At 39.3% G+C, this 27,221-nt stretch overlaps 1 protein-coding gene across 2 annotated transcripts in view; it reads right to left on the bottom strand.

The window, feature by feature from the left end:
• The window catches only part of COG3 (component of oligomeric golgi complex 3), a 32,937-nt gene extending 6,338 nt beyond the window's left edge, over positions 1–26,599 (bottom strand). The window contains exons 1-19 of one of the 2 annotated variants that reach the window (XR_012622054.1): positions 26,294–26,515; positions 23,943–24,089; positions 23,345–23,406; positions 21,472–21,637; positions 20,614–20,688; positions 20,400–20,492; positions 19,967–20,092; positions 17,659–17,739; positions 17,407–17,450; positions 17,073–17,199; positions 16,469–16,560; positions 13,957–14,096; positions 12,615–12,775; positions 10,133–10,238; positions 8,051–8,175; positions 6,350–6,439; positions 4,339–4,459; positions 1,278–1,366; positions 1,044–1,178 (exon numbers count right to left, since the gene is read on the bottom strand). Coding sequence is in view for 1 of the 2 variants with exons in the window: in XM_074815656.1 (XP_074671757.1) it covers positions 1,044–1,178; positions 1,278–1,366; positions 4,339–4,459; positions 6,350–6,439; positions 8,051–8,175; positions 10,133–10,238; positions 12,615–12,775; positions 13,957–14,096; positions 16,469–16,560; positions 17,073–17,199; positions 17,407–17,450; positions 17,659–17,739; positions 19,967–20,092; positions 20,400–20,492; positions 20,614–20,688; positions 21,472–21,637; positions 23,345–23,406; positions 23,943–24,089; positions 26,294–26,584 (2,271 nt within the window). In the remaining variant the exon portion in view is untranslated. Of the gene's footprint in view, positions 1–1,043; positions 1,179–1,277; positions 1,367–4,338; positions 4,460–6,349; positions 6,440–8,050; positions 8,176–10,132; positions 10,239–12,614; positions 12,776–13,956; positions 14,097–16,468; positions 16,561–17,072; positions 17,200–17,406; positions 17,451–17,658; positions 17,740–19,966; positions 20,093–20,399; positions 20,493–20,613; positions 20,689–21,471; positions 21,638–23,344; positions 23,407–23,942; positions 24,090–26,293 lie in introns of both variants that reach the window. The other variant, XM_074815656.1, reaches the window with a different exon arrangement.
• Positions 26,600–27,221: the final 622 nt, after the last annotated feature.

Below are 27,221 nucleotides of genomic sequence, written 5' to 3'. Positions count from 1 at the left end.
CAAAAATGCAATTCAAAATTACAACCATGATCACTTCTTGAAAGTAAAATTCAAAATGGGATTAAATTTACAGAGACTCTTAGGCACCTAACGATACAAAACCTCGAAAGAGATTTATACTTAAGCACGTTAGTCAAACTTCCCAGATTCCAAATGAATCACTGGGATCACCTAGATGATCTATCAATCTCACCGGTTATTCATCTGTATTTTAGGCATGCCACTGACCCCTCACCCCAGCATGACAGGCATCAGTAAATTTAACACTGTAATCTTCTAAAACAGCAGCTGGGATATTTGTGATGTTCATGCAATGCTGCAGCCCCAGTTTCTGAGATGTCATGCTGCTTTTTCTCAGTACGTAAGTATCCACATCACACTTTTCATCTTCCAGAAGTAACAGATGCCGCTGCACGGTTTTCTCAAGATACCTAGAAATTCTGAGCTCTAGCGCAGGTTCTAGAAAGATGTGTATTATAACAAGACATCTCTTTTGTTCCTATCCCCTAGGATGCCTAACCTTTCTGATCAACTTTTATCAGGAATTTGTCACAAACAGGACTTGGGAGGAAAGTCCTGCTCAGCAAGCACCTCACAGGTATAAAATACGCTGAGAACAGAAAATTGTAACACACTTCACAGCCATACTCTTAAGACTTCCCTCAAGAACATGTGTGACCCAAGATTGTTTTTGAAGGCTTACAAATTCAGTCAAGATAGGAATCTTCCTGCAAACAGAAAAGCTCCTGCCAGCTTTCACAGACCTGTTTCACCTCAATGAAACATTAAAGCTTCTTGATCAAAGAGTGTAAGGGTTGCTTTCTAAAACAAACTATATCATGTTCCTTTAATCTGTTAATCTCAAAAGTGCCCGGAAAACTGTTGTTAGAATTTAAAGGGAAGCACAACCTTATCATGGGAAATGTCATCATCTTCAGCTAATCAGACAAAACTAGCAGCCTCTCCTATACCCAATTTAAATAGTAATTCCCTTGTCCTACCAGTATTTCAGTTAGGTTAACAAACATACAACACGTCTGTACCTTTGTCATGAACTCCTCCAGCTGTTCTATAAACTGTTTGGTTTGCTGCTGAATAAACTGCTCACAAGCTGATTTCAGATGACGATCTACATCTTTCTTAGAGTCAATATAATGTTCTCTGATTTCTGGAGTACCCTTGAACAGAAAACAACAATTCTCTCCTTTTTATTTGCCAGAGATCACTACCCACTTAAATGACCCAATTTTTATTAATGCAATAAGACTCCATATTACCTCCAGTAAGAACTGTATCAAGGCGTTGTTGCTGTTTAGTCGAAAAAATCTTGAAACTGTCTTAGGGTTCAGAATTTTAAATGCTGCATCTGTGAATCAGAAAGTCACTCACACTCTAAGTCAATGGGATTCAGCTCCAGGAATTAAAAACTTTAATTACTCATTTATGCATAAAAAATAGGCTAGCACGATTAGAACTATAACTAATGATTCCACTACCACTAGGTGTGGATGCACAAGTGCACATGCACAGAAGCACACAAAGCTTGATCCACTGTTTTTTTAATTGCACCTACGGTAAACCTGAATCTAACAGTTGCACAGTCTAAACAGATAAATACATCATATAAACCTAACAAATAACTTATACTAGCTGTAGTGCTGTCAGCATGCAAGTTGTGTGAGCTCTTTTCCTTTTGTAACTATATCTACAAGTGAAAGAATTTTACATAAGCATTTAGGAACAATATGCATAATTTGATCCATGTTGCCTCTGAAAACCAAGTACAGTTGCATGAAATAACTTAGAACTGGCACTCTTTTTCTCTGTGCTTAATTATTTTAGTCAGCACTAAACAACAAAGCATCAAGGTTGATATACGCTCAATGTTTTAGGCCACAACAACCCCCAGCAGAGCTACAGGCTTGGGGAGGAGTGGCTGGAGAGCTGCCAGTCAGAGAGGGACCTGGGGGTGTTGATTGACAGCCGGCTGAACAGGAGCCAGCAGTGTGCCCAGGTGGCCAAGAAGGCCAATGGTATCCTGGCTTGTATCAGAAATAGTGTGGCCAGCAGGGACAGGGAAGTGATCTTACCCCTGGACTCAGCACTGGTGAGGCCGCACCTCGATTACTGTGTTCAGTTTTGGGCCCCTCACTACAAAAAGGACATTGAATTACTCAAGCGTGTCCAGAGAAGGGCAATGAAGCTGGTGCAGGGTCTGGAGCACATGTCGTACGAGGAGCGGCTGAGGGAACTGGGGTTGTTTAGTCTGGAGAAGAGGAGGCTGAGGGGAGACCTCATCGCCCTCTACAGCTACCTGAAAGGAGGTTGCAGAGAGCTGGGGGTGCGTCTCTTTAACCAAGTAACAAGCGATAGGAAGAGGTAATGGCCTCAAGTTGTGCCAGGGAAGGTTTAGACTAGATATTAGAAAGCATTTCTTTACAGAATGGGTTGTTAGGCATTGGAATGGGCTGCCCAGGGAGGTGGTGGAGTCCCCATCCCTAGAGGTGTTTAAGAGTCAGGTCGACATAGCGCTGAGGGATATGGTGTAGTTGGGAACTGTCAGTGCTAGGTTAATGGTTGGATTAGATGATCTTCAAGGTCCTTTCCAACCTAGATGATTCTGTGATTCTGTAATGTTTATGGTCTCCACAGAAGTCCCAAGAAGGAAGAGCAACAGCATCTTAATTAACACAAAATAATGAAATTATTCCTATATTGTTAACAGGATGTTGTCAACCTGAAATCTAGACAAATTGGGAAAATTATTAATACAGTTTCAGTATGGCTTTTTGCCCTGATGTCATTAACTTATCATCCTATAGATCCATCTGCTTTTTCTTCATTTCAAAATCAATTCTGCGCCCCTGTTGCTGTATAAAACAATGGGGGGAAACAAGACACGAGACTTAAAAGAAGTACTGTCAAAGGCATTAAACGAAGAGGAAATACCAGAGATGTAGGCATGTAGGTTTTGCACTCCTGTGCTGTTAAAGTAGACCACAGATAAAGACTAATTTTGTTTCATTACCTGAGTACTTGATTAGAAACCTATGAGCTAGTCAGTGTGAAAGTCACTTCTCCCCACTGCATACTTCAGTTACATGAACCTTAGCATTATACTACTATAAAAAAAAAAAAATTGGGCGGAAGCATGACTTTTACATTAAGCAGTGTCCTTTTGTCTATAAATCCCAAATTAAATCTTAAATCTATGTATAGAAAGCTTGGCTAGAACACAGTAAAACTCATATTAGCCATGTTATTTTTCTTCTACAACTCATCCCAAATATAAAAGCCCTACTGGCCTATGTTATACTACATTAAGAATTAAGCACAATGTACATCTTTTCATCACCACCACCCAATATAAAGAAAGTGTTTTCCATTACTTACCACTATCATCTGCAAAGCACTGGCTGGCACAAAAATTTATTCAACTAAATGAAGATGGAGAACAAACTTATGTGTCAGCCAGGACAAGACACCAGAAGGATGTATTTGCCCTTTAACCTCCAGTCAACTAGAAACTACTCAACAGGTAGGAGGTTTCATTGATGTTCAAATGCAACAGGTGAAATGGTTAGTGTAAGAATTGCTTGCTTCAGAGTTAAAACAGCAGCATATTAGATGGCAGGAAAGAAAAGTTACTTCTTCACCTTTCTCTTCTGGAACGGAAGACGACAAACTTGACATGCTTCCAATTATTTTTCCCATTATCTTTATAAACTTGACAAGTGTATGACAGTTCACTTTTGTATTGAGAGGTCTTTTTCTGCATTTTACAAAGGAACCATAGTACAATTTTAAAAATCATGGCCATGACCACGGCCACTACTCTTTATTTTCCCTTCCTACAGCAGCACAGTTGCTACATAAAACTGTTCAACAATACTGTTTATTGAACTTGCAACCCAAGAAATCCTTTCCAAAACAAAACCTCGCAGAAAGGTCTAGGAAATCTTAATTTGTTCTAGGCAGTCAACTATGTATTGTTAAATTCATAGTGGTAACAAAACGTATTCCTTTAAAGGGTCAGAAAAGGGGAAAGACATCTCTGTGCAATAGAAATGTAGATTACTTAGCTGTTCTTAAAAAAGACTGGATAAATAAGTTAGGTCAGCAGCAAAAAGCAGTCAAATGCATTTCATACAAGAATAAAGAATTTGTTAAGATACATCTTGAATGGTTTTGGGTTTTTTTTTCAGAGAAGAACAAAGCAAGAGATTAGAACAAGCATACAGGTCATTGCAAATGAACATAAAATAAACCCAGAACTTTTACTGGCACATTAAGGGAGGACAATCCCATCCCATTCTGTAGCCAGCAACTGTTTAGTACCTCTAGTTTTCTTAAGGTCCAGGGAAATTTCCTTAATGGTGAAATCAGTGTGGAAAGGAGCAATTTGTTCACGAAGAATCAAAAGGTGTTTTATTAAGAAAAGCTGTCCATCAACCTGGGTCTACAGCACAAGAGAAAGAATATGCATTACATGTAAAAAAAACCCCACAATTAAATGAAGAGCAAAGTTTCAACACCTCCATTTTTATTAGTTACTTACTATAACAAAATTAATACTAATAATCTTACTAACAAGCTTTTTCCACTAGTCTGTAGTGCCATTAACTACACTCTGGGATCAACAAATTCCACTTCTGTACTGTTCCTAATACATTGCTCTACAGAAGCAGACTTTCTTCACTTTTCTTAGACGAATTAGATTACACAGCCATATTACTAAATGTCCACGTTAAGTACAGGTATCCATTATTTGGAAGATACAATTCTTCATAAAAGCCAGGAATTACTTCATGTAATTCATATAATTTATACTTGAAGAATGTGAGGTTCTCAAATTTCTTTAATCATTACGATGATTTAAAAAAAGCCAAACAGTTAATGTTTCTGTAATAACCTTGACTAACTGTGCTACTGTGCAAAGGTCTGACAAAGCATTTTTCTCATGTCATTAAACACAAAGCTTAGTTAATTTCTAAACAGTACAGCAAAAAATACAAAGAATAAAACAGGGCCAAGTTCACACCACCAAGATGATCAGTTTTGCACTGCTTGTTATTTTAGCTATGTGCTTTATACTGCAGGCTGCTTTTAATCTCTGAAGTTCATGGCTCATTGAAGTAAATGGAGGAGGACTCAAGAATTCAAATTTGCTTTTGCAATAGAACTTCTCCTTGATATAATATTAAATAAAAGAGTAAAGAAGAAATTAGATTTAAATCTGCAGTTTTAACAATCAGAAATGTTTACTAAAAATAAGTGGTGGAAGGGTTTCTTGAGTTTGGTTGGGGGTTTTTTATTATTATTATTATTATTACATGCACAGTTTCACCAGATAATGTTAAATTCACATGCATCAAGAACAAAGTGGTACAGATCCTAGTCCTGGACCAACCTAACTAGGGTTCACTGCAGGATGAGTTTCATTCTCTGCAATACTTTAAGTCAATGCTGACCCGATATACAGTGCTGGAATGGATAATTAACTGTAGAACTCCGAATCAATTATATATGAAATAGTTATCTGCTCAAGCTAGACGGAAACACGGTTTGAATTTCTTTTTAAAGATACTACGGTTAACAGATATTTTGAAGGACACTCATAAGAAATACTTCAAAATGGATTTTCATTTCTAATAGCAACTAAAATTTTTTTCACTACTAAACAGTTACTGCCTATACAAATCCAACAATTTTACTCTAAGACTTTCTTTTTTTTTTTTTAAATTCACTTCCTGGCTGTTAGAAATTAGAAAGTTACTACAGTATTTGTATTAAAGAACTGTGACAGGAAAAAAGGTTTACTCCAACTACTTAAAGTAACAAAGTTAAAATGACTTGATGAAACTGCACTGAATTCTGAGCAACACATCAGATCAAACCTTTTGATAATAGACAGTTCTGAGCAGAGAATACTTAACAAATCTGCCTAGTGCATTTAATACCTAGAAAGATTTTTGAAAATTCAAACAATGGAGGCAGAGAAAAAGAGAAAAGAGTAATGGTCAGTGAAAACAAATATGGGAAGCAGAGACTTCTGGCAGAAAATTTTTCTTTAGGTATCACTTGATTGAATTCACGTGAGTTAGAGCAGCCCGTAAACATGATTGCTATGATTTGTATTCCACCTTTTCAGATAGGCTGGCATATGAATCATTATCTTTGCTTTACAATACATTAACCGTAACTAAAAGCTGGCAAATCCATCAGGTCTCTGGGGGCTGAGCAACATGCTTTCACTGAGATTTCAATAGCATTCCGAACATCTACTTCATGGCTTTAGATATACACAGGGGGGAGGGAAAGAAATCATACCCAAAGCACAGATTCTGACCTTGTTTTTGCTGATAGCATCGGCAGCTCCCAGCAGCGAGTGGATGCAGGCAGATAAGGCCTCTTGCGATAAGCCCTGAAACACCGCCCTCTGCAGGGAAGAGGAAATCGGACCCAAAAAAAAAGGTGTTGGCAAAGCTTAAGTGGAATTTAAGGGTTGTAGCCTGTGAAGGATGTGCTTACCAGCACATAACACTCCAGATAGTTAGCTACAAACATGTGGTCTAAATGCAATAGGACAGGATGAAGCGTTCACACATAAAAGCTTGCTACAGCACTTCGACTGGACACAGGTATACATTCAGGCATGCCCCGTTCACCCTCCAGCTCCCAATTTGCACCCAGGTAGTGACACCTAATGCATTCCCAGCTAACAGCACAAACGATGCTGATGGGGTAACCCGACTAGACACTTTGTGTGCCAGGGTAACTATCTGCGTGTGCAATTTATACCTGCAATAGACAGGAGATAGAGTGAGCTTAACCTCAAGCAAACTCAAATTACCTCACATTTGTGCCAGGTTAGTAAACAAACATGACAGCTGCCATGGCCCAGGTGACATGAGTAACTTGTTAAAACTGCCGCAACTAGATCATATGGCTGAGCTAGCTGTGGGAACACAGCTCGCCTCCACCAGCACTCCAGGGAGGTACAGGACAGCCCTGTGTGCCCCAAGACTTGCCAGTGCCTCTTCATTCATGTCTTCTCCTATCTACAGGGTGCAGGCAAGGCATACTAGTTCTGCTAGACTATCTCAGTGAAAAAAATAAATAAATCACTGTGCAAACACACTATAAATGAGCCTTGCAAACAACACAAAAACGACCTCATCTCCAAAGGTCTAGCTGAAAACAAGGGCAAATACCCATTTATCTTTAATGAGATTGATATATTAAGCAATAAAGTATTAATATTTTCCAGCTTCTTTCTAAGCAAACAGTATCTTGGTTGCAGTTTCATGTAACACCTATCAAAAATATTTTGAAATGCATTAAATGTATCTAGTAAAGATACAACACATACAGAAAAGCAAAAAACACATTATGTTTCTCAGGCTTTTATGCTATTAGGTGACAGACATAAATCAGATTAAAGGGCAAGTCTCAAAATACTTGTGAAGTAAACACCACTTTTGTTTCTGTTAGACATGAAGATTCCTACTGTCTTAAACTCTGGAAATGTCTCCTACATTTTGAAGGGTGAAAAGATGTGCCACAAAAAATTTTTGAGAACATTTCCAAAATGTAGTAGTAGAGTCACCATTTTTAAGAGCAGAAACATCACCTTGTCTGATATCCTACAAAGCACACAGCAAGAAACACATTCACCCAGTAATTTCAACAATAAAATAATTCTCTATAATGGACCCAGAAGTTTCTACTCTTTCTTGTCCTATTCACTCCTCAACTTTGGTGCAATAAGTACCTTCAGCATCAGACACTGAAGTATTTCTGTAATAACAAAAGCAATAGATGTACAAACCAGTGCCTTTTTTCTGATTCTACAAATACAAAACTGTCTTGGAAATGATGACCTAAATTTGTCAGTTCACTTGTTTTACACAAAGATAGCAGCAAAAAGACTACGAGATAACAGGGGCCAGTAATTGCCCATTCATAATTTACATTAAAATATTTAGACACAGTGCTACACACTTCATAATGTCACTTAAAAAAATTAGATAAAGAAATTTTTGCATACGTCTATACATCTGTACAGTTTGGAGAGACACACTAGAGTCCTTCTGACAGTAGGATACCACATTCCATGCAGATCTGCTGGTGAAATTGTGGTCTGGTGCCTGGCATTAAGGGATTCTGCTGAACCTGTTTAGAAGTAAAATATACACACATGAAAAACTTGCCCATCTATCCTTTCAGCTGAAGGAGACTGCAATACTGACTCTACTTTATACTGACCCCATAGTACTAAGTCATATTTTATTGCACCCAAACAGGTTAGGGTTTGTTTCCTTCTGAGCAGGTCAGCACTAGATTTCTGACGTGTATAGAGCACATGCCTGCAGAAGACATGAATTCGCTTTCAGGGATGGCCCAGCTCGACCTTTTTTAATGACTTAGTTTTACAGGCATGACTGCAATGACATCCCCTCACACACACACTTAGCTCAACAGCTGAAAAGACCAAACTATTACTGGGAAAAAAAAGCATAGGAGAAAAAAAGTAAAAACATGGTTAGTGATCATGGAACTACAGGGGATACTCAGAAAAAAAAAAGGAAAAAAACATTCCATCAATTCACTTCCTCGTGCTTTCCTTTTTGGTGAGGATAATCCTACATGGATTAAACAGTTGCAGAAAGTCTAGGATTTAAACATCATGTTATTAATCGCAAAAATAATGGCAAAAAGTTTTGTCATGAGGGGGTTGTAAACATAAGAGTGCTCCTCCTGAGTAACCTTCATAATAATTCTGTATGCTCAAAATGGATTTTCACAATATCTGATGGACAGAATTCTTATATTATTTTCATTTTGTCCTTAAATCCTGGGAAACAACTGAGTCAATACCATCAAAACTCTGATTCCAAATAGCAACCACTCAAAAAAGTAAAATTTTTAAAGTTTTACCAAATGATGGAATAAGCACTCATGAAGTGTTTGTGTGATCTATGTGGAAATTGTCTAAAATAATTTAGCAACATCTTCCTTACCTTTTGCAACAATAAATTTATTGTCACAGTCATTAGAAAGCCTGTAACACCTTAGGTGTCAGTTTGAGGTTCCTAGGCTACTTTTTAGTCACTTCAGCTACTCCTGCGGGCACTGAAATGGGAGGGAGGCACCTTTGAAAGGCAAATAATCCCAATTAACTCAGACACATCTCCAAATTACACCAATGGGTTCCCTTCCATTTCCTGAATGCAGGTGGGATTTACAGGACTTGTGAATGCCACACACCTGGCTTGAAGCAAGATGAACTCCACTCTCAGTGGGATTTGTGAGTCCAGCTAGAAACAGCCAGAAGACCTTTGCAGGCCTTGCAAGCCAAAAGCAAGAAACTACCAGGTAATCAAAAGGAATATGAGAAACAACTGACAAAGAGCTGGGAAAGGTGCTGCTGAGAAAAATAACACTGTACCATTCTGAATAATGATAAAACAACTCTCCATGGATTTTAGACAAAAATTTAAAGGGTTGTAACACTCAAATGACTGGCATCCAAAGAGCCATATTTCATGGAATTTGCTTCCAGTTCACTGTAATTTACAGGCACATGGGTCACATTTAAAAAGTCTGAATTACTGTAAACAGCTAAAATTACTAACTGGTTTCAGTAAGTGGAAACACAGTCAAAGCAAGAAGTCGCCTTCCCAGGTGAAGGCACACACGACAATCCTAGATGCTCAAAGTATTAAATTAAGAGACATGCCTGACACACCTTCTCATCTTAGCACAGCTAAGAAACTGAAGCATCCTTAAGTACACATCTTGATGTCAGGGCTACTTTGCAGTAAAGAACACAGAAGCTCAATTTTATACAAAGTACAATAGATGCTGTCAGCTACAAAAGTAGTTGCTTCACAGAACTGGACTGCACTGAAAGCACAAAGGCCACCAAAAGAGCAGGATTAAATGGCTTCTCATTCAAAAAAAGTTATTAAGAACCCTGAGACAAGTTCACCTCTCAACATTTCTTATGAATTTCTCTAGGAAAACAACCCTTTAAGATATATGCAAGTTTCTCACTGATGGTTCAAGTTAATGCTCACTCTCCATGAGCTTTATGCATTAATTTGACAACATGAGATATATTTCATACCAGATTTAACTAAGCTGCAGGACTCAGGATCTTCTAGTCGGACATCTGAAAATGAAGCTTCAGATGGCAGCTTCTTCTGTTCCTCTTTTAAACTCTGTGCAATTTGCTGCAAAGGAAGACATACCACAAATTTATTTTTTCCCCCCCTTCTTAAGGAGCACTACGCTGCTTTGATTACAATAGAGAAAAGCATACTAAACTGCAAAAGGAGTCAGCTACACTCAGCTCCCCAGTGTTTCAGAAACATTAAAAGATATAAAGACAGATGTTGCCAATACAGTAGCAGAAATGTTTCAATATCATTTAAGATTCACAAATATTACACAGATCTGTGTAAAGCACTGTTCTGTTTTGCCTCTTTTTACTGATCTCTAAATAATAACCAGTGAAGCCAAGTAGAAAGAGAAGCTCAAAATAGGAGAACCCAATTCAACACTCACTTGGATTTCATACAGATAATTCCTGTGATGGCTTTATTCCTATAAATGATATGTGCCAATGGCACTAAAGTACTCTCTAGTTTATTCCCTGAAGGAGTTCAACAAAAAGCTTTCCCCTAACATTACTCAACACTTCCACACTTCAACCTTTTTCACTACTTGGTCTGCTTCAAAGCAACAACAGGCAGCAAGAACGAGCAAAGAACTGCATTAATATTTGAGCAGAACAGCACAAGAAATATTTCTGCCCTGTGCTTTTAACATTTTAATAATTCATTTACTCAGACAGAAGGTCTCTCTAAATAGCAAGGTTTTGAGGTTTAAAAGCAATCAAGTAGTAAAATTAATCTCAAACCAGGCAAAAACCAGAGTCTTATAAGGACATATGAAGAGCAGCGTAATTTCTCAATTTAGAATGAACTGTAAAGCTCACTTCTTCCTAACTGAACGGCCATAGGACCCTAGTTAGAAAACAAGGCTTTGTAGACTAAGTATCTACATTGCTTGCCTACAGAAGTTACAGCTAACATTAAAAAGTTCTCTCAACCTTTTTTTTATCCAGTTCCATTCACACAGTTTTAGCAAAAAAACCCCAAACCAAACAAACCTGCACTCTCTAACAGTTATACTGGTAAAACTTCTGATCACTAGTTGTTCTGAATGGAGGGAGCCCATTTAGCTACACTTCATGTGGTGGGCTTCTTAATTACTATTTTTGCTTTTTCTTCAGAAGCTTATTCATCCTTAAACTTGCAGTATAAAGGGCAAGTATTCTACAAACTCAGGATTTCTAAATGCTTTCCTAAAAACCTATGAATGTCCCTTACAATCACCAAAGCATCAACTACAACATAATAAAAGCTTTAGACATGTATAAAGACAAGATTATAGCAACATGAGCTCAGCACTACAAAATTTCTTAGTGTTTGTTTACAGGCAAGAACTGAACACAAAAATGTACCATTACACAATGTTAATTTCTTCCAGCGCACAGCAAAAAAATATATAGCTATAAAGCTTCTGCATTTTATATAAGTAATGCTCTGATACTGAAGTCAAACAACAGCTTCTCTACCAACTAGTCAGCTGCAAATAAGTCCTACAATTTTCTAAGCACCACCAGCTATTCTGGTAGATAGATAGAAAGCAGAATACAGCAATAAAATCTAGTCTTGCTGGTCCATGTTGCAATTGCTGTTCTTAGTCAACTCAATCCTTTGACAGCTTGGGCCTCTCATTATAAAGTGAATGGCAAGAATTATTTGGGGGGGGATCTTTATTATGTTTAATCCCTTCCATGCAATGCTACCTTTCAGTTGTGTACTAAATGCAGTTTGCTCTAGTCAAAAACTAATTTAAAGTCTTTCATTAGCCACTTTTTTATTTCTGTGAGTAGTTTTATTCTAAAATCTTTCATCAATATAGTATTAACCTTTTAAAGTAAGTAGAATTAGTTTGATTCCTTTCAACAGAAATATTAACTCAAAGGGCTTGCAATGACTACAAAAATGACTAATACTGGTAAGAATTTGAAAAAGGCTACTGGAAACCATTGCTGGCATGTTAAATCATCTAAAGGTACAAGCAAGTCTCTCCTCACGCTGTCTGAGCATAGTGTACACACATGCATACCAAATACTAGTTGACCAGTAATTCTGAAAACAAACTTGCAGCTAACTGTGCCCGTCTAAAGCTTCTCTGCAACTCCAGCTCAACTAGAAAATAGACTGGGTAATATCTGCTATTTATGAAGGTAAATAAAAATATACTGTTATGAGAGAAAAATTTAGAAGTTCCAACTTTAGATAAAACTGTTAACTGTGAGAACTATCTCCAGTTTTACTGAGTTTGACATAAAGTGTTCTCTGACATCTAGCTTAGGGTCATAATTTAATCAGCAGGTGTCAATTTGATAGTGCCACTAATGCTAAACACGCCTAAGAACGAGAAAACCCGATCTGCAAAACACTATACTACACAATCGTATATACTGCATATAAAAAGAAAACCAATCAAGGACAATAAAACCGCTGATGCTATACCTCCATCATTTCCAACTTGTCAGGATATGCAAGATCACCCGGAGCAGGCTTGTAGCCTGTGATATCAGTCTGAATGTAAATATGCGTCCTATAGACAAGACGCTCCTGTACATCTTCTAACATCTGCTTGACACCAGCTGCAAATGCACCCAGTTGTTCAGCTGGCAAAGGTAAAAAAAAAAAAAGCACAAATTTGTTAAATTAATTGCAAAACAAGCTTACAGACACAGACATTTGCAGTATCACATATAGAACTGCTACAAAACTAGCTTGCTGCAGATAGGTCAGACTATTTTTGGAACAGCGGCATGCAGGCAAATTTGCGACAAACAAGAAATTCCTGAACTTCATATTGCAGTTCCTTCAGCTCCCCAAATTTTCATTAGATTGTGAAAATGCGATCTCATACTGGTAACAGCAGATGCCAGGTTAGAATTAAGCATTTTAATTAATTGAGACCTGGGTATGTCGAGCGGCACTTCTGCCTGGACACCAAACCAACACACTTTGGTTCTATCATAGCCAATGCCTGCAGTGTGACTGTCAGGAGTTGACAAGCTAATTCATCTATCTACCTACCAGAACAGATGATCCAAAGCAGCTCACGTCCAACTTAAGAACTATTATATCGGCCTGAGTCTAAGTAGTAGAAAATCACTACTTAAGATTAGCCAAAAGATTATGTCACCATTTTTTTCTCATTCCCAAGAGTGTTACAATTCTACTTCCAGGAAAATGAGCAATTCTTTGTGATACTGGCACAGCTTCAGAGACAAAGAGCTATGCTGTGTTATATACTAGCTACCAAGTATGATTTCTGTTTATCGCTTGGTACAAGGTTAAAGACTGTGAAATTATTCCAATACGCATTGGTCATACTAAGGAAATGAGACACCAGATTTTTTTACTGATTGTCAGTTCACTTTTATGAAACTATGAGCTCTGTGAACACTTCCAAAACTCCAAAATCTCTATCAGGTATGTAACTCCTCTGCTGAAGTTACAATTTCTAGTCTGGGAAACACTACATCAAGGAGAATGAAAAATGAGGTTTGCATTCCTTTGTTTTATCATCATGTATGCAGAAAGCTCTACACAGATGATGCATCAGCAGGGCCAAGCAAAGCAATTCATTCATTTAAATCAATTCCGGTGTATGTATAAGCACTGGGTGGATGCTTCCTTGCATCTGTACAATCTAGAGAAAATAGGACTCTATAACATCAGTATATTAATCTAGGGAATCTAGATAAAATCTAGGGATTTTTTTTGCCTAGGCAATTTAATAATTTTATCAGTTAAGATGACAGTTAAAAACAATCAGGTTCCATCTATGAGTTACCATTGTTCTGTACATGATCTTCAAGCATCTCATTTTTGAGAATCCCGCAGAGTTCAGAAAGTGTCTCTAAGTGAATGACATGGATGATCATTGGCCTCAGGACATCATACAATGAAAGACACAACTTCTCCAAGAGTTCACTATGAAGAAAAAATAAAACAAAGCAAAACACTTTCAGGATCCCACAATATGAAAATAAAACTTTATCACAAACATGGATTATTCTATGGCAAAGATTTTTCAAACGAGGGTGAGAAAACAATGCAACACGGTATCACAGAAGACTTAAGAAAGGACTGTTTAAAACAAACCCCTGATTTCCTACAAGGCCTTTTAAGACATAAAATGCTTAAAATGATGGTAGAGTTTTGAATTCATTTTAACTAAAAACCCAGAAATAACCAACTAACAACTCAACCTGTCACAAAGGGGAGATGCTGCAAACTGGTTTACCTGGCTTCTGTGTACAGAAATGCTTCTGCTGAGCTCAAAATCATACCCCCCCGATTTCCCCTTGAGAAAAGGCGCATCTGATTCCAAGTATTCAATAGTTTATTAGAACCAGGAGCACACGAAGTGGGACACAGGAGAAGCTTGGTAGTCTTTCCTGTAACAACTTCCAACATTGCAGGGCATGCTTTCTAATCTAACTGACATTATGATATCAATGCAATATGAAACACCAGAAATCCCACTTTATTTTTTTCCTTCCCTGTTCAAAGTGATGCTTATCTTGGTTAAGATACCAGTACCATTCATTCTAGACATTTCTGCCATTCTCAATGGCACTTCACTAATCACAGATTAGCTAACAATTCAAGTAATTCCCCAGTTAAGACTTGGAAATACAAACACTAAGAATATTTAAGTATTTACCGTGTGGTACAGTCATTAAGTTTATTGCACTACTTTTTTTTTTTTAATTCATGAAGAATGTCTGACAATAGGACAAAGACACTTCAGTTCCTTTCAGATAGCAGACAAAAAATGCTCACAAACATTCTGAATGTCTCTCTTCTGTTGCATTATATAGCTTTACAAGCAACTTGATAAAACAGCAACTCTCCATGTTAAAAGCAGAAGCAAAGGAGAAAGTTTCAACAGCCTTATTAAATACAACACTCAACCTCGGATCTCTACTCTTGGTTAGATTTTTGTTAAACTCATCTGTACACCTAGCTATTATGTCTTCAGAGCACCTCAGCACTTCAGAAAAAAATCAGGCTATTTATTAGGCAGCTAAGAAAAACCTAATAAGGTAGTTACTCTGAAACATTTTCCTCAAAATATTTTATTTAAATGTAGGCAAAAAAGGGAAGTAAGCTCTTATGAAAGAAGGTAACTAGTTTCCATCAAAATCAAAATTCAAAAATAATCAGAAAGTCTATTCGCATTCTTGGCGTGAAGAACAACAGTGATAAAATTTGTGTCTGAACAACATTTTACACTGATTTCAATCAGGAATGTTTACTTCAGAATTTGGACCGAGATAGCTAAATTGGTTCTTAAGACAATTAAGTTAGGTCACCTCAAATCCTGAGCATGTCCCACACAAGACCTCAATTTCTCAGAAAAGACTGCTGTTACTCTGGCACTATGGCTTGTTTCTAGTGAGGCTTTATGCATTTATGATTTTCTTTTAGCAGGCTGGATAGTGAGCAGTATTTTTTCCAGGTTACGCTTCTTCAACTCAAGCTGCACTTGATTCTAAGATAACACAACACTCAAACCAGTGTCTCGGTTATATTAATAGAAACACACTTTACTTATGAACTTCATAGCAAGGGAACATGACCTGCCCAAATTTCAAAATTAAATATCATTATTGAAACATACCAGCAAATTGGAGAAGAGGTATAATCTACTCAGTTGCTCTAATATTACAGGTCTGTTGTGAAAAACCTACAATACTTTTATAATGCAATTACCATGTGAAGACAACAACCTGTCCCTCTTCTAGATCTAGGCAGAGCAGATACAGATACTGTTCTTGTCAGGTGTCCACTACCCTGCCTTCCATTCAGACCACACACAGGCACCTGCAAATATTCCTTGACCGTAAGGGCAGCTCACTAAGTCTAAATCCTTGATGAAAAATGGCTGGAGTTCATCAGCTTAATTTTACACTGAAGTAAATGAAAAGCACTTCTGCAACTGACTGTGCAAACCATTGGCATAGAGGTAGTACAAAAACATCTGAGCTGTAGCGCTGTAAACTTCTACAGCTATTTCCAAAGCAACTGTGCATCTTCATCTCTTTCAGACCATCTACAGAGCATTTACATTACTTAGTTTATTTATGGAGAATGTAAACTATCGGCTTTGCCTGAAGAAGAAAGAAAACAAAAGAACATCAAATTCTGATGCATAAAGTGATTGAGGTTTTTTTTCTTCTTGCTGGTTCTTACCAAACCACTTCAATGCAACCCTATTTGCCATATAACATTGTCTGCTACATCACAGCATAGTAAATACAACACTTAGTAAAACAAAACCAGCATGTACCACCTACTCCAGTTTTGGTGTTGGTTTTGTGAAGAACTCATTGTAAAGCTGGTGTTCATCCTGACATACATGAACCATAAAGGCACAACCACTTCGTACCTGTATTCACAGAAAGACAAATGCTTGATTACTAAATTATTTTTCTCGCATCAGTACCACAGGAGGTATTACAGATACTATATTATACATCACTATATTGTATATTGCATTATTATTATTATTATTATTGCTACAGCTATGATTAAATTGAAGCTTTGTGAAATTCAAAATTACTGAGATCAAGTAAAAAACTAAGGACTAAAAAGATGTTACTAGTCAAATAAAAGCTCATTGTGCAACTTCTGCCCCTTTTTGTTTCTGATGAAATTTAAGTAACCACATTTTATGCTTTTGCAAATATCCCTTTGTGAGGTTTATAGCAGTTTTTACAGAAAAATCTTCCACAAAACATGCATAACTTGAAAATATTAGTAAAATTTTAATGATTCAAAACCAGAAACAAAATTGATAATTCGGCATGTAAATGACTGAATTAAATAAGTACATTTTACTTGAGAGGGGGAGAATTAAAACATAACAAAAACCCCACAATACATGACTAGTTTACCTACCAGAGCACAATGATCTCTGTTGTTCTGACTGGTTAATTCTGTAACAGTGCTAGCGATACTCGGACCAAGCAAAAGCTCCCTCTGGTCGAGGTAACACTGATGGATTTCATTGAGAACTTGTTGATACCTAGCCAAGAAATTGAAAGAGTAACTGCATCCTGCAGCTCATTTTCCGGTAAAGATAAAATTCATTCTAATACCCTCTTTTAGGTCTACATAATTTCAATTTTTAAAACTCTATTTTAAATGAATAATGTGTTAAACAGTACTTAAACAAAAGTAAAGATTTTCAAAACCTAAAATTGTTGAAAATAGATTATGTAGACATACTCACTCCGGCATTTTTTCAGATCTTTGCTCTACTTGTTCAATAAGAGTCTACTCAACAAAAAGAAAAAACTATTATCAGTAAATGATTTTTTTCTAATAATTGGAAAATAGTTTGCAGTATTTTCCATGGACACAATATGCAATCTTTGGACATTCACACTTGCACAATATGTAATCCTTGCATTCACACTACTAATAAAATTCCAATCCCATTTTCATAGCTTCCTTTTTAACAGTTAGTTACCAGCCTACTTACTCTGACTTTGGGAGCAGCTGCTCTGAATTTTACATAAAACAGCGTAAAGGCATTGTCAGAATTTGGCACAGCTGAAGGATCCTGAAAGAAGAGATGAGCAATTGGTTAGAAAGGAGAATACTCTATTTGGCTTCTAGTATTTAATGGCTGAGATAATTAGGCTCTAAAACAGGGTATTGGTTCTTTATGCTTATACTGCCAGTGGAACAGCTCTTTGCCACTTTCCACCTAGAAAGACACTCTTGTTTCAGAACTCAGCTAAAGCCAGATGGAAGAACAAAACCCAAAACAAAAAGTTTCGACAGTCTCTACAGCAAAAGTAACATTTTCAGTAATTACAGCATTCTCCACTACAGGCAATTTTCTCTGGACCTGCCACAGTAGTACTGACTGTTGCTCCTTAATCTACAGTACTAAAATGGAACAAAATTTCCCTTTTACCTGACAGTCCCAGGGTGGAGAAGCTAAGTTTCAGCTCTCATTCAAGCTTCAACTGGAATGTCAAGTTTTGAGGCAGTTTCCCCTGCAGCTTCCCAGCTTAGCTGGACAGACAGCTTGAACTTAGACAAGTTCTACCAGTAATGAACCAGAGCAGAGACCAAATTTAGCCACCAGGCTTTCTTCCCCTTATCCCTAACTGATGATATAAAGAGAAGCAGATGGCCTTCCCTTGAAACATGGTGGGGACAGGAAAACTCTTCCACCTTCCCCATCTCCTTTCATCCCTGTGAGCAACCTGATCAGCCTTCTACACACGCAGATCAAAATGCCCAAACACTCACATGGGAGGAGTAACAAAGAACATCTAGATCTCATCAGTCCCTTTCCAGTCCTGACAAGACCTCTTGTTGTGTTGCAATAGGAAATCTCAACACTTGACCACAACCGAAGACCACTGGTTCAGTACTGCACCTCCAGCAGAAGGAGATATTAGATGTTTCAGAGAAACATGCAAATATCCACAAAACTGCCATGCAGATGGGAAGAAGGAGGTCATCTAACCCCTAAAAGAGGTCTCCTTCCTGACTTAAACCTCCTAAGCAGCAATTCAAATCCAGAAGAAGGTTTCAATTCTTTCTGTAGACATGTTTATTAGAGATACTCAGTTCCACTTCAATTTAGCTCAGTCATGGCAATCAACTGGCATCAAACCAAGCTATGGTACTTTTTTCAAAATAAAAACTAGCTTTATACCAAACGTGAAAAATGTTCAATGCCACTTAACCAAGATCTTCACTCCAGAAGTATCCTTTAGCAAGTTTCCATGAGCATTGTCTAAAATCTCCTTCTTCAGGTCTGTCAATTCTCAATTCTAGCATATTTCAATTTCACTGGTTATCCCTCATGACAACAAGTTTGCCTGTAACAGGACTGAGCGTAAGGCATACAACAATTAATTGGAGAAAGAAAGAAAGAGGATAGAAAGAGACATTCCCCTCTTCTTTCTCCTCTGCCAAAATATTGCAGCACTAGGCTGTTAACATTTTAATGAGACCAAAAAACCTCCCTATTCACCTTTATGCCTAAATCCCACTGGAGTGAGTGGAGTAAAGCATCTAACTCTTCCCTGTGACTCTCTAACATTGCTGTCAACTTTTTAAAACTAACCAAAAGATACTACCAAAACTATTAGGGACTCGTCACCGTTATTCTCTGCAGCTATACATACACTGCAGACTTATCAGAAAGAAATATTTAGATGACCAAGAGCATCCAAGAACACTCACTGAAATATAACACTGAGTCATGTCATGAACTCAGAGTTGTCATGTTTTAACAGTTTTCATCCTACAACACGCAGCTCCTGTATACTTTCTGCAAGTATTCCCTGCAACCTCTCTGTCTCTAATGATCCATCTCCAAACAGCACCTCACAGTACTCGTATTTCTCATGTGCACCTTCCCCGTTTGACAACTGAGACAGCAGCATGTGCTGCGGCTGAATCAGAGCTACAGTGTGCAAACTGGTTCAGGAAAGCTGCCTGGCCGCTGACTCTCTAACTCAGTTGTTTATCCATCCCTGGCCTTCACAGAGGTTACTGTTCACCTATCTCACTTCACCTACTTCATCATCTTCAATATCCAGGATTTTTTAATTACTACTATTTTTAAATCTTTTGGGTCACTAGGTCTCTGTCAGATTCAGCTGAAACTTGGCCAATCTACACAAACACTGTGGACTGACCTATTTTCACACAAAATTGCTGACACCTCCCACCCTCAAAAACAAAAAAAAGAAGAAAACTGAATAGTGTTACAATAGACATTTCAGTACAGCTCCAGTTACCACCTACTGATTTCACCTTACCCTTTTCATTAACTGGCTTGTGAGGTTCTGTAGTGTATTCACAGTGTATGTCTTGATAAGGTGCATAGCTTTAGAAAGGCATTGTTTAAACTTTATCAAATATACAGGATAGTCTTTAAAATTTGGCTGAAAGAGATAAAAAAATCCATTTCAAATACAAACAATAAGAGTCAAGAATTTATCAAAACTTTAAATACTATTTACTAGCTAGAAATGCTAGTTTGTACAAACTAAAAGCAGTATTTCATAAAAATTAAACAGAATATTAAGCACATTGAGTAAAAATTTCTTAAGTTTATAAACCATCATCTTTGCTTTCTTACTGTATTTGGTAGAGAGAATATTTTATAGGAAAAAAACACCACAAAAATTGTATGAATACGTACTTTTGAAACTATTAAGATTTAACTAAGAACAATACAGAATTACTTACATGTGATGAAATATATGCAATACAATCATCAAGCTTAGCCAGCATGGGAATGAATCCTTCACTGTTCACAGAGAGTGTAGGAGAATTCAGTTTCTTTGAAAAACAAGACAAAGCATCATTGTAAGGAACCTGAGTAACTTAGTATTGGCAACAAAGTTCAAAAGATCAGTACACTTTCATTTTCTAAGACTATGAACAGTGAAATAATACTTACGGTGTTGATGTTTTCCAGCTCATTAAAATAAGAAAGTTTCTGCTGGATGTTTTCAGCCAGGTCAACAAGTTCTGACTATTAAAAAACAATAAATAAAAGAAAATCAGCAACCTAGCAAGTAGTTTAAATATCTATTTTTATATAAATATATATATAAAACTATTCAGCCTCCCTTTCAGCTCTCGGCACACACCAGTGTTAACTAGCTCTAGATAACTTACAACTAAGTCAGTACAACAAAAGATGCAGAATACAACAGTGCTCTCTTGCTCTGTCTTACTAGAGAAAGACATACTACTCTCAATAGTCTATTTAAAAACATATAGTCTACAGGTTTGTCAGCATTCCACAGATACTACTGCATACAAGTAGCAGTGCTGTCATCAGTATTACAGAGAACTGTAGAAATCCTGTACTTCAAGACTGGAGACTTAAAAGTCCTCACTTATCCAGTCATGCTAAAAAGACATGTTCATTATATCACTGTTGGAGCAGTTCTTGAGGAGAAAGAAAATATCTAGGAAATAAGCTTGTAACATAAAAAAAAAAAATTTAAAAATTCTTCTTATAATAACCAGCTCAAAATACTTCCATAAATTATTAATCTCAATCAGGTTTGCACTTGTCAGGCATCGGTTAAAAAAGTTTAGCTAGCTATCTCCTTCTTGATTAAAAGTGCTTATCAACACAAAATGAACATTTTACTGCACAGTGCCTGATACCCTAGCTGCAGATGAAACACACCAAAGCAAATGGCAGGATTGTCACACTGCTCACAAGTTTTCCCAGCCTAAGAAAAAATAAACTTTTGTTTATGGTATCTTAGAAATTTCCAGTAATCCTCCCATCAAAGACTACCTGCTCTTTCAAAAGTTGTTCACAGGCCTCGTGCAGCGTTCCTGTCTTTGTGGACACAAAGAGATACTGTTTTTGCAGTGACTCCAGGTGCTGAAGGGCACTATTCACATCGTTCAAGATAGCATCACACTGCTCCTGAAAGCCAGACAAGTAATCCCGCATTTGCCTAGAAAAAGAGAATCAACAGAAGTAAAATTTCACTGTCCGTATTTGCAAATCTAGCTGCCTGCAGTGACAGTGCCACTACCCTTCTCTCTCTAGGAATAAAAGATCACTTGCATCAAGCAAGAGTGCACAATAAGCAGATGTTTCATGACCCACAGAAATAACAGAGCTACAGGGTTTGGAATAGCCACTACGGTAACTCCATTTTCCTGTCATTCCTTATAGCAAACCTACCCAGAAAGCAGCAGCATGCACCACCGCTAGTCTGGAGCACACGAACACTGTCTAAATAGACAGCACAGAGGGACTACTGCAGGCTACTTCTAGCAGTCAAATTCCACTTGCCTTGCTTCCAATAGGGGTGTTAATTTGGGTCTCTTCTATACAGTTTTCAGTTTCCATTCAGAAATTACTTTTACTCTCCTAAAGTAGCTGAAATTATCCACAGGATTCAAAACCTACTGTGCTGATGGAAAGAGGCTTAAATGAAATAGATCCAGTATCTAATGTCTCCAAGTTTGTCTAAAGCTCAGTGAAGATATAAACTCTAAATGATCACTAGACATATATCAAACATTCAGCTTGACTAAAATATAATTTAAAATTATTACTCTTGGATGTCAGCTAAAACTTCCGAGCTCTACTTTACCACATACCAAGCAGCAAGTAAAATCACAATTCTCTGTAGTCACGTGCAACCCTTTAGTTGCAAAAGGCAAAAGACAAGGCAAAGAGCTTATTTTCCTCCTGTTCCTCTGGCCTCCTGCAAATAATTACATATTGGCCATCCTATAAACCATTCTGCATCCATGGCACACTTACATATCTGTGTGAGCTATTATGAACATGTCAAGTGACAAAGTACAAGGGTGTTACTCTTTTTTATATCTTTTTAGGCTCATCTGATCATGGGCTTAGTATATGCCTAAACCTCTGCTTTTAGAAAACGCCAAATCCTCAAATGTCAGAGCAAGAGAAGAAGAGACAGACCAAAGAAAAGCAGAGAAAAACAGAAGAGGAGAATACAGCAGCATCTCTTTGTGGCCAAGGGCAAGTTTGTAAAGTCTCAAAACACAAGCCAGTTTCCATAAAAGCCATCAGTGGATTTGGCTAAGCCATTCAGCTGTACTTCAGACTCTTGAAGAGTAACTGCAGAAGTCAGTGGGAAAAGGTTCTTCCAAGCCTGATGGAAAAGTCAGTTTGACAAAAATAGATGAGAATGCCAAGTCTCAAAACCAGAGTTGACCAAAGTGTCAAGGAATGCTGGGAATGCAGATACAGAATCACAGCCATAGTCACTGCTGAATCAAATGGCAAGGGCAGAAATGACAACCAGCCACACCTGCTTACACAGTCTCACCCTCAGAGGATGCCATTTCAATACCAGCAGCAGTTGAAAAGGCATACGAAAGCTCTTAGACAGCCTCTGTCTACAGTCCTGTCCAGAAGCCAAAATTAATTTCAATCTGGCTTAATATACTGGGCAGTTCAGAACAAAATTGGAGTCCCTTTTAACTACTCTGCCACAAGGGCAATTGCCTCCAAGATGGGAGTGGGACATACTGCCTTGGAAAGCTTCAGCTGTTCCAACATATTCCCCCATTCCCTGCCAGCTGAATCCAAATGCGTGCTAACATTATATGGACAAGATGAAGTCCTTCAAGGTTTAAACTGCTTACAGTGAAAGGAACTGAGGAAGAACACATACCTATACTTGGCACCTTCATCTTGATCCATCTGTGTTTGTACCTGAGCAAACCAGGAGAAGAACTAGAAGAGATTTTATGGTGTGAACAACACAGATATCACACGCAATCAATTAAAAAAATAATCAGATCTATTAAATTAAGATGAGCTTTTGTTAAAAACAGAGCTCTTTCATAACTTAATTATTAATCAAGCAAACAAACGATAACCCCTCATTGTAGGTCCCTTCCAAATGAAATACTCTGTTCCTCCACTAAATTAAAATGGGAAAGACTGAATTTCATCTGGCTTTATTTGCACAAGAACAAGGCTGTCACATTAGAAAGAGCAGGAGGGGGAATGACATTCTTCTATATTATGACACCACCAGCTTACTGAAGGGGTGTCTTACTCTCACATAAGATTCCACTCAAAATGGGAAAAGTGTCTGTCACTTAAGAGCTAAGACTTCAATAATTTTTTCCCCCCACGTTTCTTCATGCATCTTGAAAACAGTCCAAAAAATTTAACAAACCCACCAAAAGCTACGCAAGAGACATAGAATCTCACAGAATTCTCTGAAGATTACTGCAACTTGGAGGTTATTCAGCATCACTTACCTGCTGTGCTGTTTCAATTCTTTCATCCTCCATCCCCAGTACAGCAAATCCTTTTAAGAGGACATCCTCTGTGGATTCCGGCACCGCAGCTGTCAGCGTAACAGTTAGTGACTGGGATGTCAGGCTGCACAAATCTTCAATTGGAAGCTGCTTGCAAAATCCCACAAACTTTAGTTAAAGAACTTACTGAGAATTAGTATATTCAGCTCAATTACAGTAACACAATCCAAAGCATCAACTTAAGAAAATTACAGGCATCTACTTTTGAAGAAACAAACGCAATGGACATTTTATCAATATGATAATAAACCAACAAGTACCATACCTATATATTCAGAAACACCTAACAATGTTTTTTTAAGTCAGAAAATATTATACAGCATTTTATACAAGTACATGTCTGTGTAAGAACAGAAACTGAACGTACATGTACCTGACATACTGATGAGCTATACTTTAATTTCCAATTTAACTGGTTCTATACCCAGAGAAACACACTAGAAAAGTATCTGAGAACATAAGAATTCAGAACACAGACACAAAAATAAATGCCACTATTGTCTACACTACGTGGCAACACCACCAGACAGAATTGTCAGATTTTTTTGCCAGATATTCAGAGAAAATTCAAGACTTAACACTGCAAGAATTTATTCAGGAAATAGTGTTTTAAATGCTTTTTAATGAAGAAGTCAAGCTAAAAAGAAAAGAGGCTTTTTCAGAAGACAAGGAATAGCTCTGCTGAAGGGGCATTATCGGCCACAATGATTTTTTAAGCAAGAAAAATATGAAAAAAGTAACTTGAGAGAAATTGTATTTAAGTATGATTGGAGACCATTGATTAGCTTATACGGAAGAAATTAATTCAAGAAAACAAGTATCATTATATAGTCTTAATTACCCTTTTTAATTCACTTGACCAGTAAAGTACGTTTTCTTTTGCTGAGAACATCAGTAATATAAAAACAGAAAACACTACTTAACTACAAATTGGTATCTCTCTAGAAAATTACCCCGTTAGTAAAATATTCATTGCCTGGTAATATCAGTCCAGGAAAGAAAGAACAATCATGAGTTCAACTATTTGAGAAAAGACAGATTGACCCATCTTGTTCAACTTCCACATATCTTTCCCGCCCAGCCTCCAAAACAGGCAGAGCCCTAGTTGGGGAACCAGAGCTTCTCTCGTGCCTGCTACTGAGGAAAAGACGAGTCCATCAGAGCCTGCTTTTTCAGAACAGCTGAGACACCACTGTCCCAATCCACATCAGGAGGAGCCAAGTCCAGCTGAAGTACTCAATGTCTTGGCATCCCTGTTGTCCTGACTGGCAAATACGGTACCTGCCTTGTTACAAAGCTGGTTTAGATCCTTAAGAACATCCCTCCAATAGCAGTACATCCTTTTACAATCATTTTGGATGCCTGCCAATATGTACTTTAGTGCAGTTGCATATAGCTTACACAACAAAGAAACCAGGAAGCATGAGATGAAACAGGTGCATTTCAGGAAGGAATTGCTCTACCCCCTCCCCTTTGTTAATTTTGACCTTTCAGACACTTGCCGAGAACCCACTTTGTTGATTTTAGGACACTATACCTTGTGCTACAATCCTGTTCAAATACAAAACCTCTCATGAAAAGTGCAGTTAAGGAATGCAAACGTTTCATTCCCCTTCCCTTTGTTGACAATGAAGCACTCATAAATAATCACCTTGTCAGAGTTTGATATTTTATAACTGAGTGGGAGACCACGTCTTTCACGGCAATAACAAATTATTAAGCTTTTTACCCCTATTCCTGGCTTTACACAGTTCATCAAATCATCTGTAAGTCGTACCAGGAAATAACATTGGTGGCAGCAGCTATGCCTTGATCGGGATCAGATTAAGAGGATCAAAACCATGTAACTTCACGACTAAAGCTCACAATTTCAAGAGGACAAACTTTGATGAACTGAGGGAAGTAGTAAAGGGCAGGCTGAGAAAACCCCGTGGATTTTAAGAGGAAAGCTGCTACCGCTGCCCACGACCTCCCTGCAAGCCAGGGCGGGTGGGCAGCACCGCGGCATGAGGCGCCTCGGGAAGGCTGAAGGAAAAGCGAGACCCCGCGAGGGAGGCGAAAGGGGGCGACGGGCTGGGGAAGCGGCTGTGGGCGCCGCGGGGAGGGGAGGGCTCGGCGCTAGAACGCAAAACGCTGCTGAGCCCCCTAAAACCCGGGGGAGAGCGGCGGCCTCACAGGCCCCAGCCGGTCAGGCCGGGCCGGGCCGCCACCCCCGGCCGCCTGGCGACGTGGCACCGCGGCGGCGCCTCCCGCCCGCCCGCCCTCCGGCCCAGGCAGCGCTGCCGCCTCACCTCGGGCGGCACCGGCAGGTTCTCGGCCGCCGCCTTCAGCTCCAGCACCGAGTCCGTCTGGCGGTCGCTGAGCGGCGCGGCGGGCTGCGGGCGGCGGTCCCACAGGCTCAGGCGGTCCCGCACCTCCCTGCCCGCCGCCTCGGCGGGCGGCGGCTCCGCCATGCTGGCAGGGGCGGGGGGCGGGGGAGCGGCGGCGGAGCCGGGCCGGGCCGGGCCACGGAGGGGAGCGGGGCGGCGCTTCCGGGGGAGGCACCGCGCGCTCCGCGCCGCGTCGCGTGGCAGTAGCGTCATTGGTGGGGAGGAGAAGTGCGGCAGCGGGGGGCGGAAGGGGGCGAGCGGCAGCGGCGGCGGCGGGGCGCGATGGCACCCCCTGCCGGCGGGGAGGAGCGCAGGCGGCTGCGGCAGCGCCGGGCCTGGCCACCGCGCGGCGCCCGCCTGGCTGCCCCGAGCACAGCGAGGCCCGCTCCGGGCGCTCTCGGCTGGAGAGGGGCCGGGCCGGCGGCTGACGCGGCCCCCCCGTTCTCTGGAGCCTTCTTTCCCGAGGCGGCAGAGGCAGGCAGCCCGCGGGATAACCCCGGTGACGGCACCCCGCTCCGGGCCCCGTCCGCCCACAGCCAGCCCCGCTTCTCCAGAGCAGCAGTTCTCTGTCCCAAACTCAACCGCATCAAACCATCCATGTTAATAACCAAGGCTTGCTTTTGCAGCAGTGTTTTTGGTCTAGTTCAATCTAATATGCCACCTAAAGTCCCCCTGAAACAGACAAGTGAAGCACAGGAGCACCTGATGCCATCAGATCCTCCTTGACTCCAGTCTCACACCCCCACCTGCCGCTGAGAGGGGACGGTTGTGTCCCCCCTTGTCACTGCCCTGAGCTCTGGCACTTGCCCAGGCCCGAGGCAGGCAGCCATCCTTTCTCTTCCTACATATT

Source organism: Strix aluco, chromosome 2 (assembly GCF_031877795.1).
Source record: "Strix aluco isolate bStrAlu1 chromosome 2, bStrAlu1.hap1, whole genome shotgun sequence".
Lineage (NCBI taxonomy): Eukaryota > Metazoa > Chordata > Aves > Strigiformes > Strigidae > Strix > Strix aluco.
Note: the sequence above shows the minus strand (reverse complement) of the source record. Positions and strands in the feature narration are given on the sequence as shown.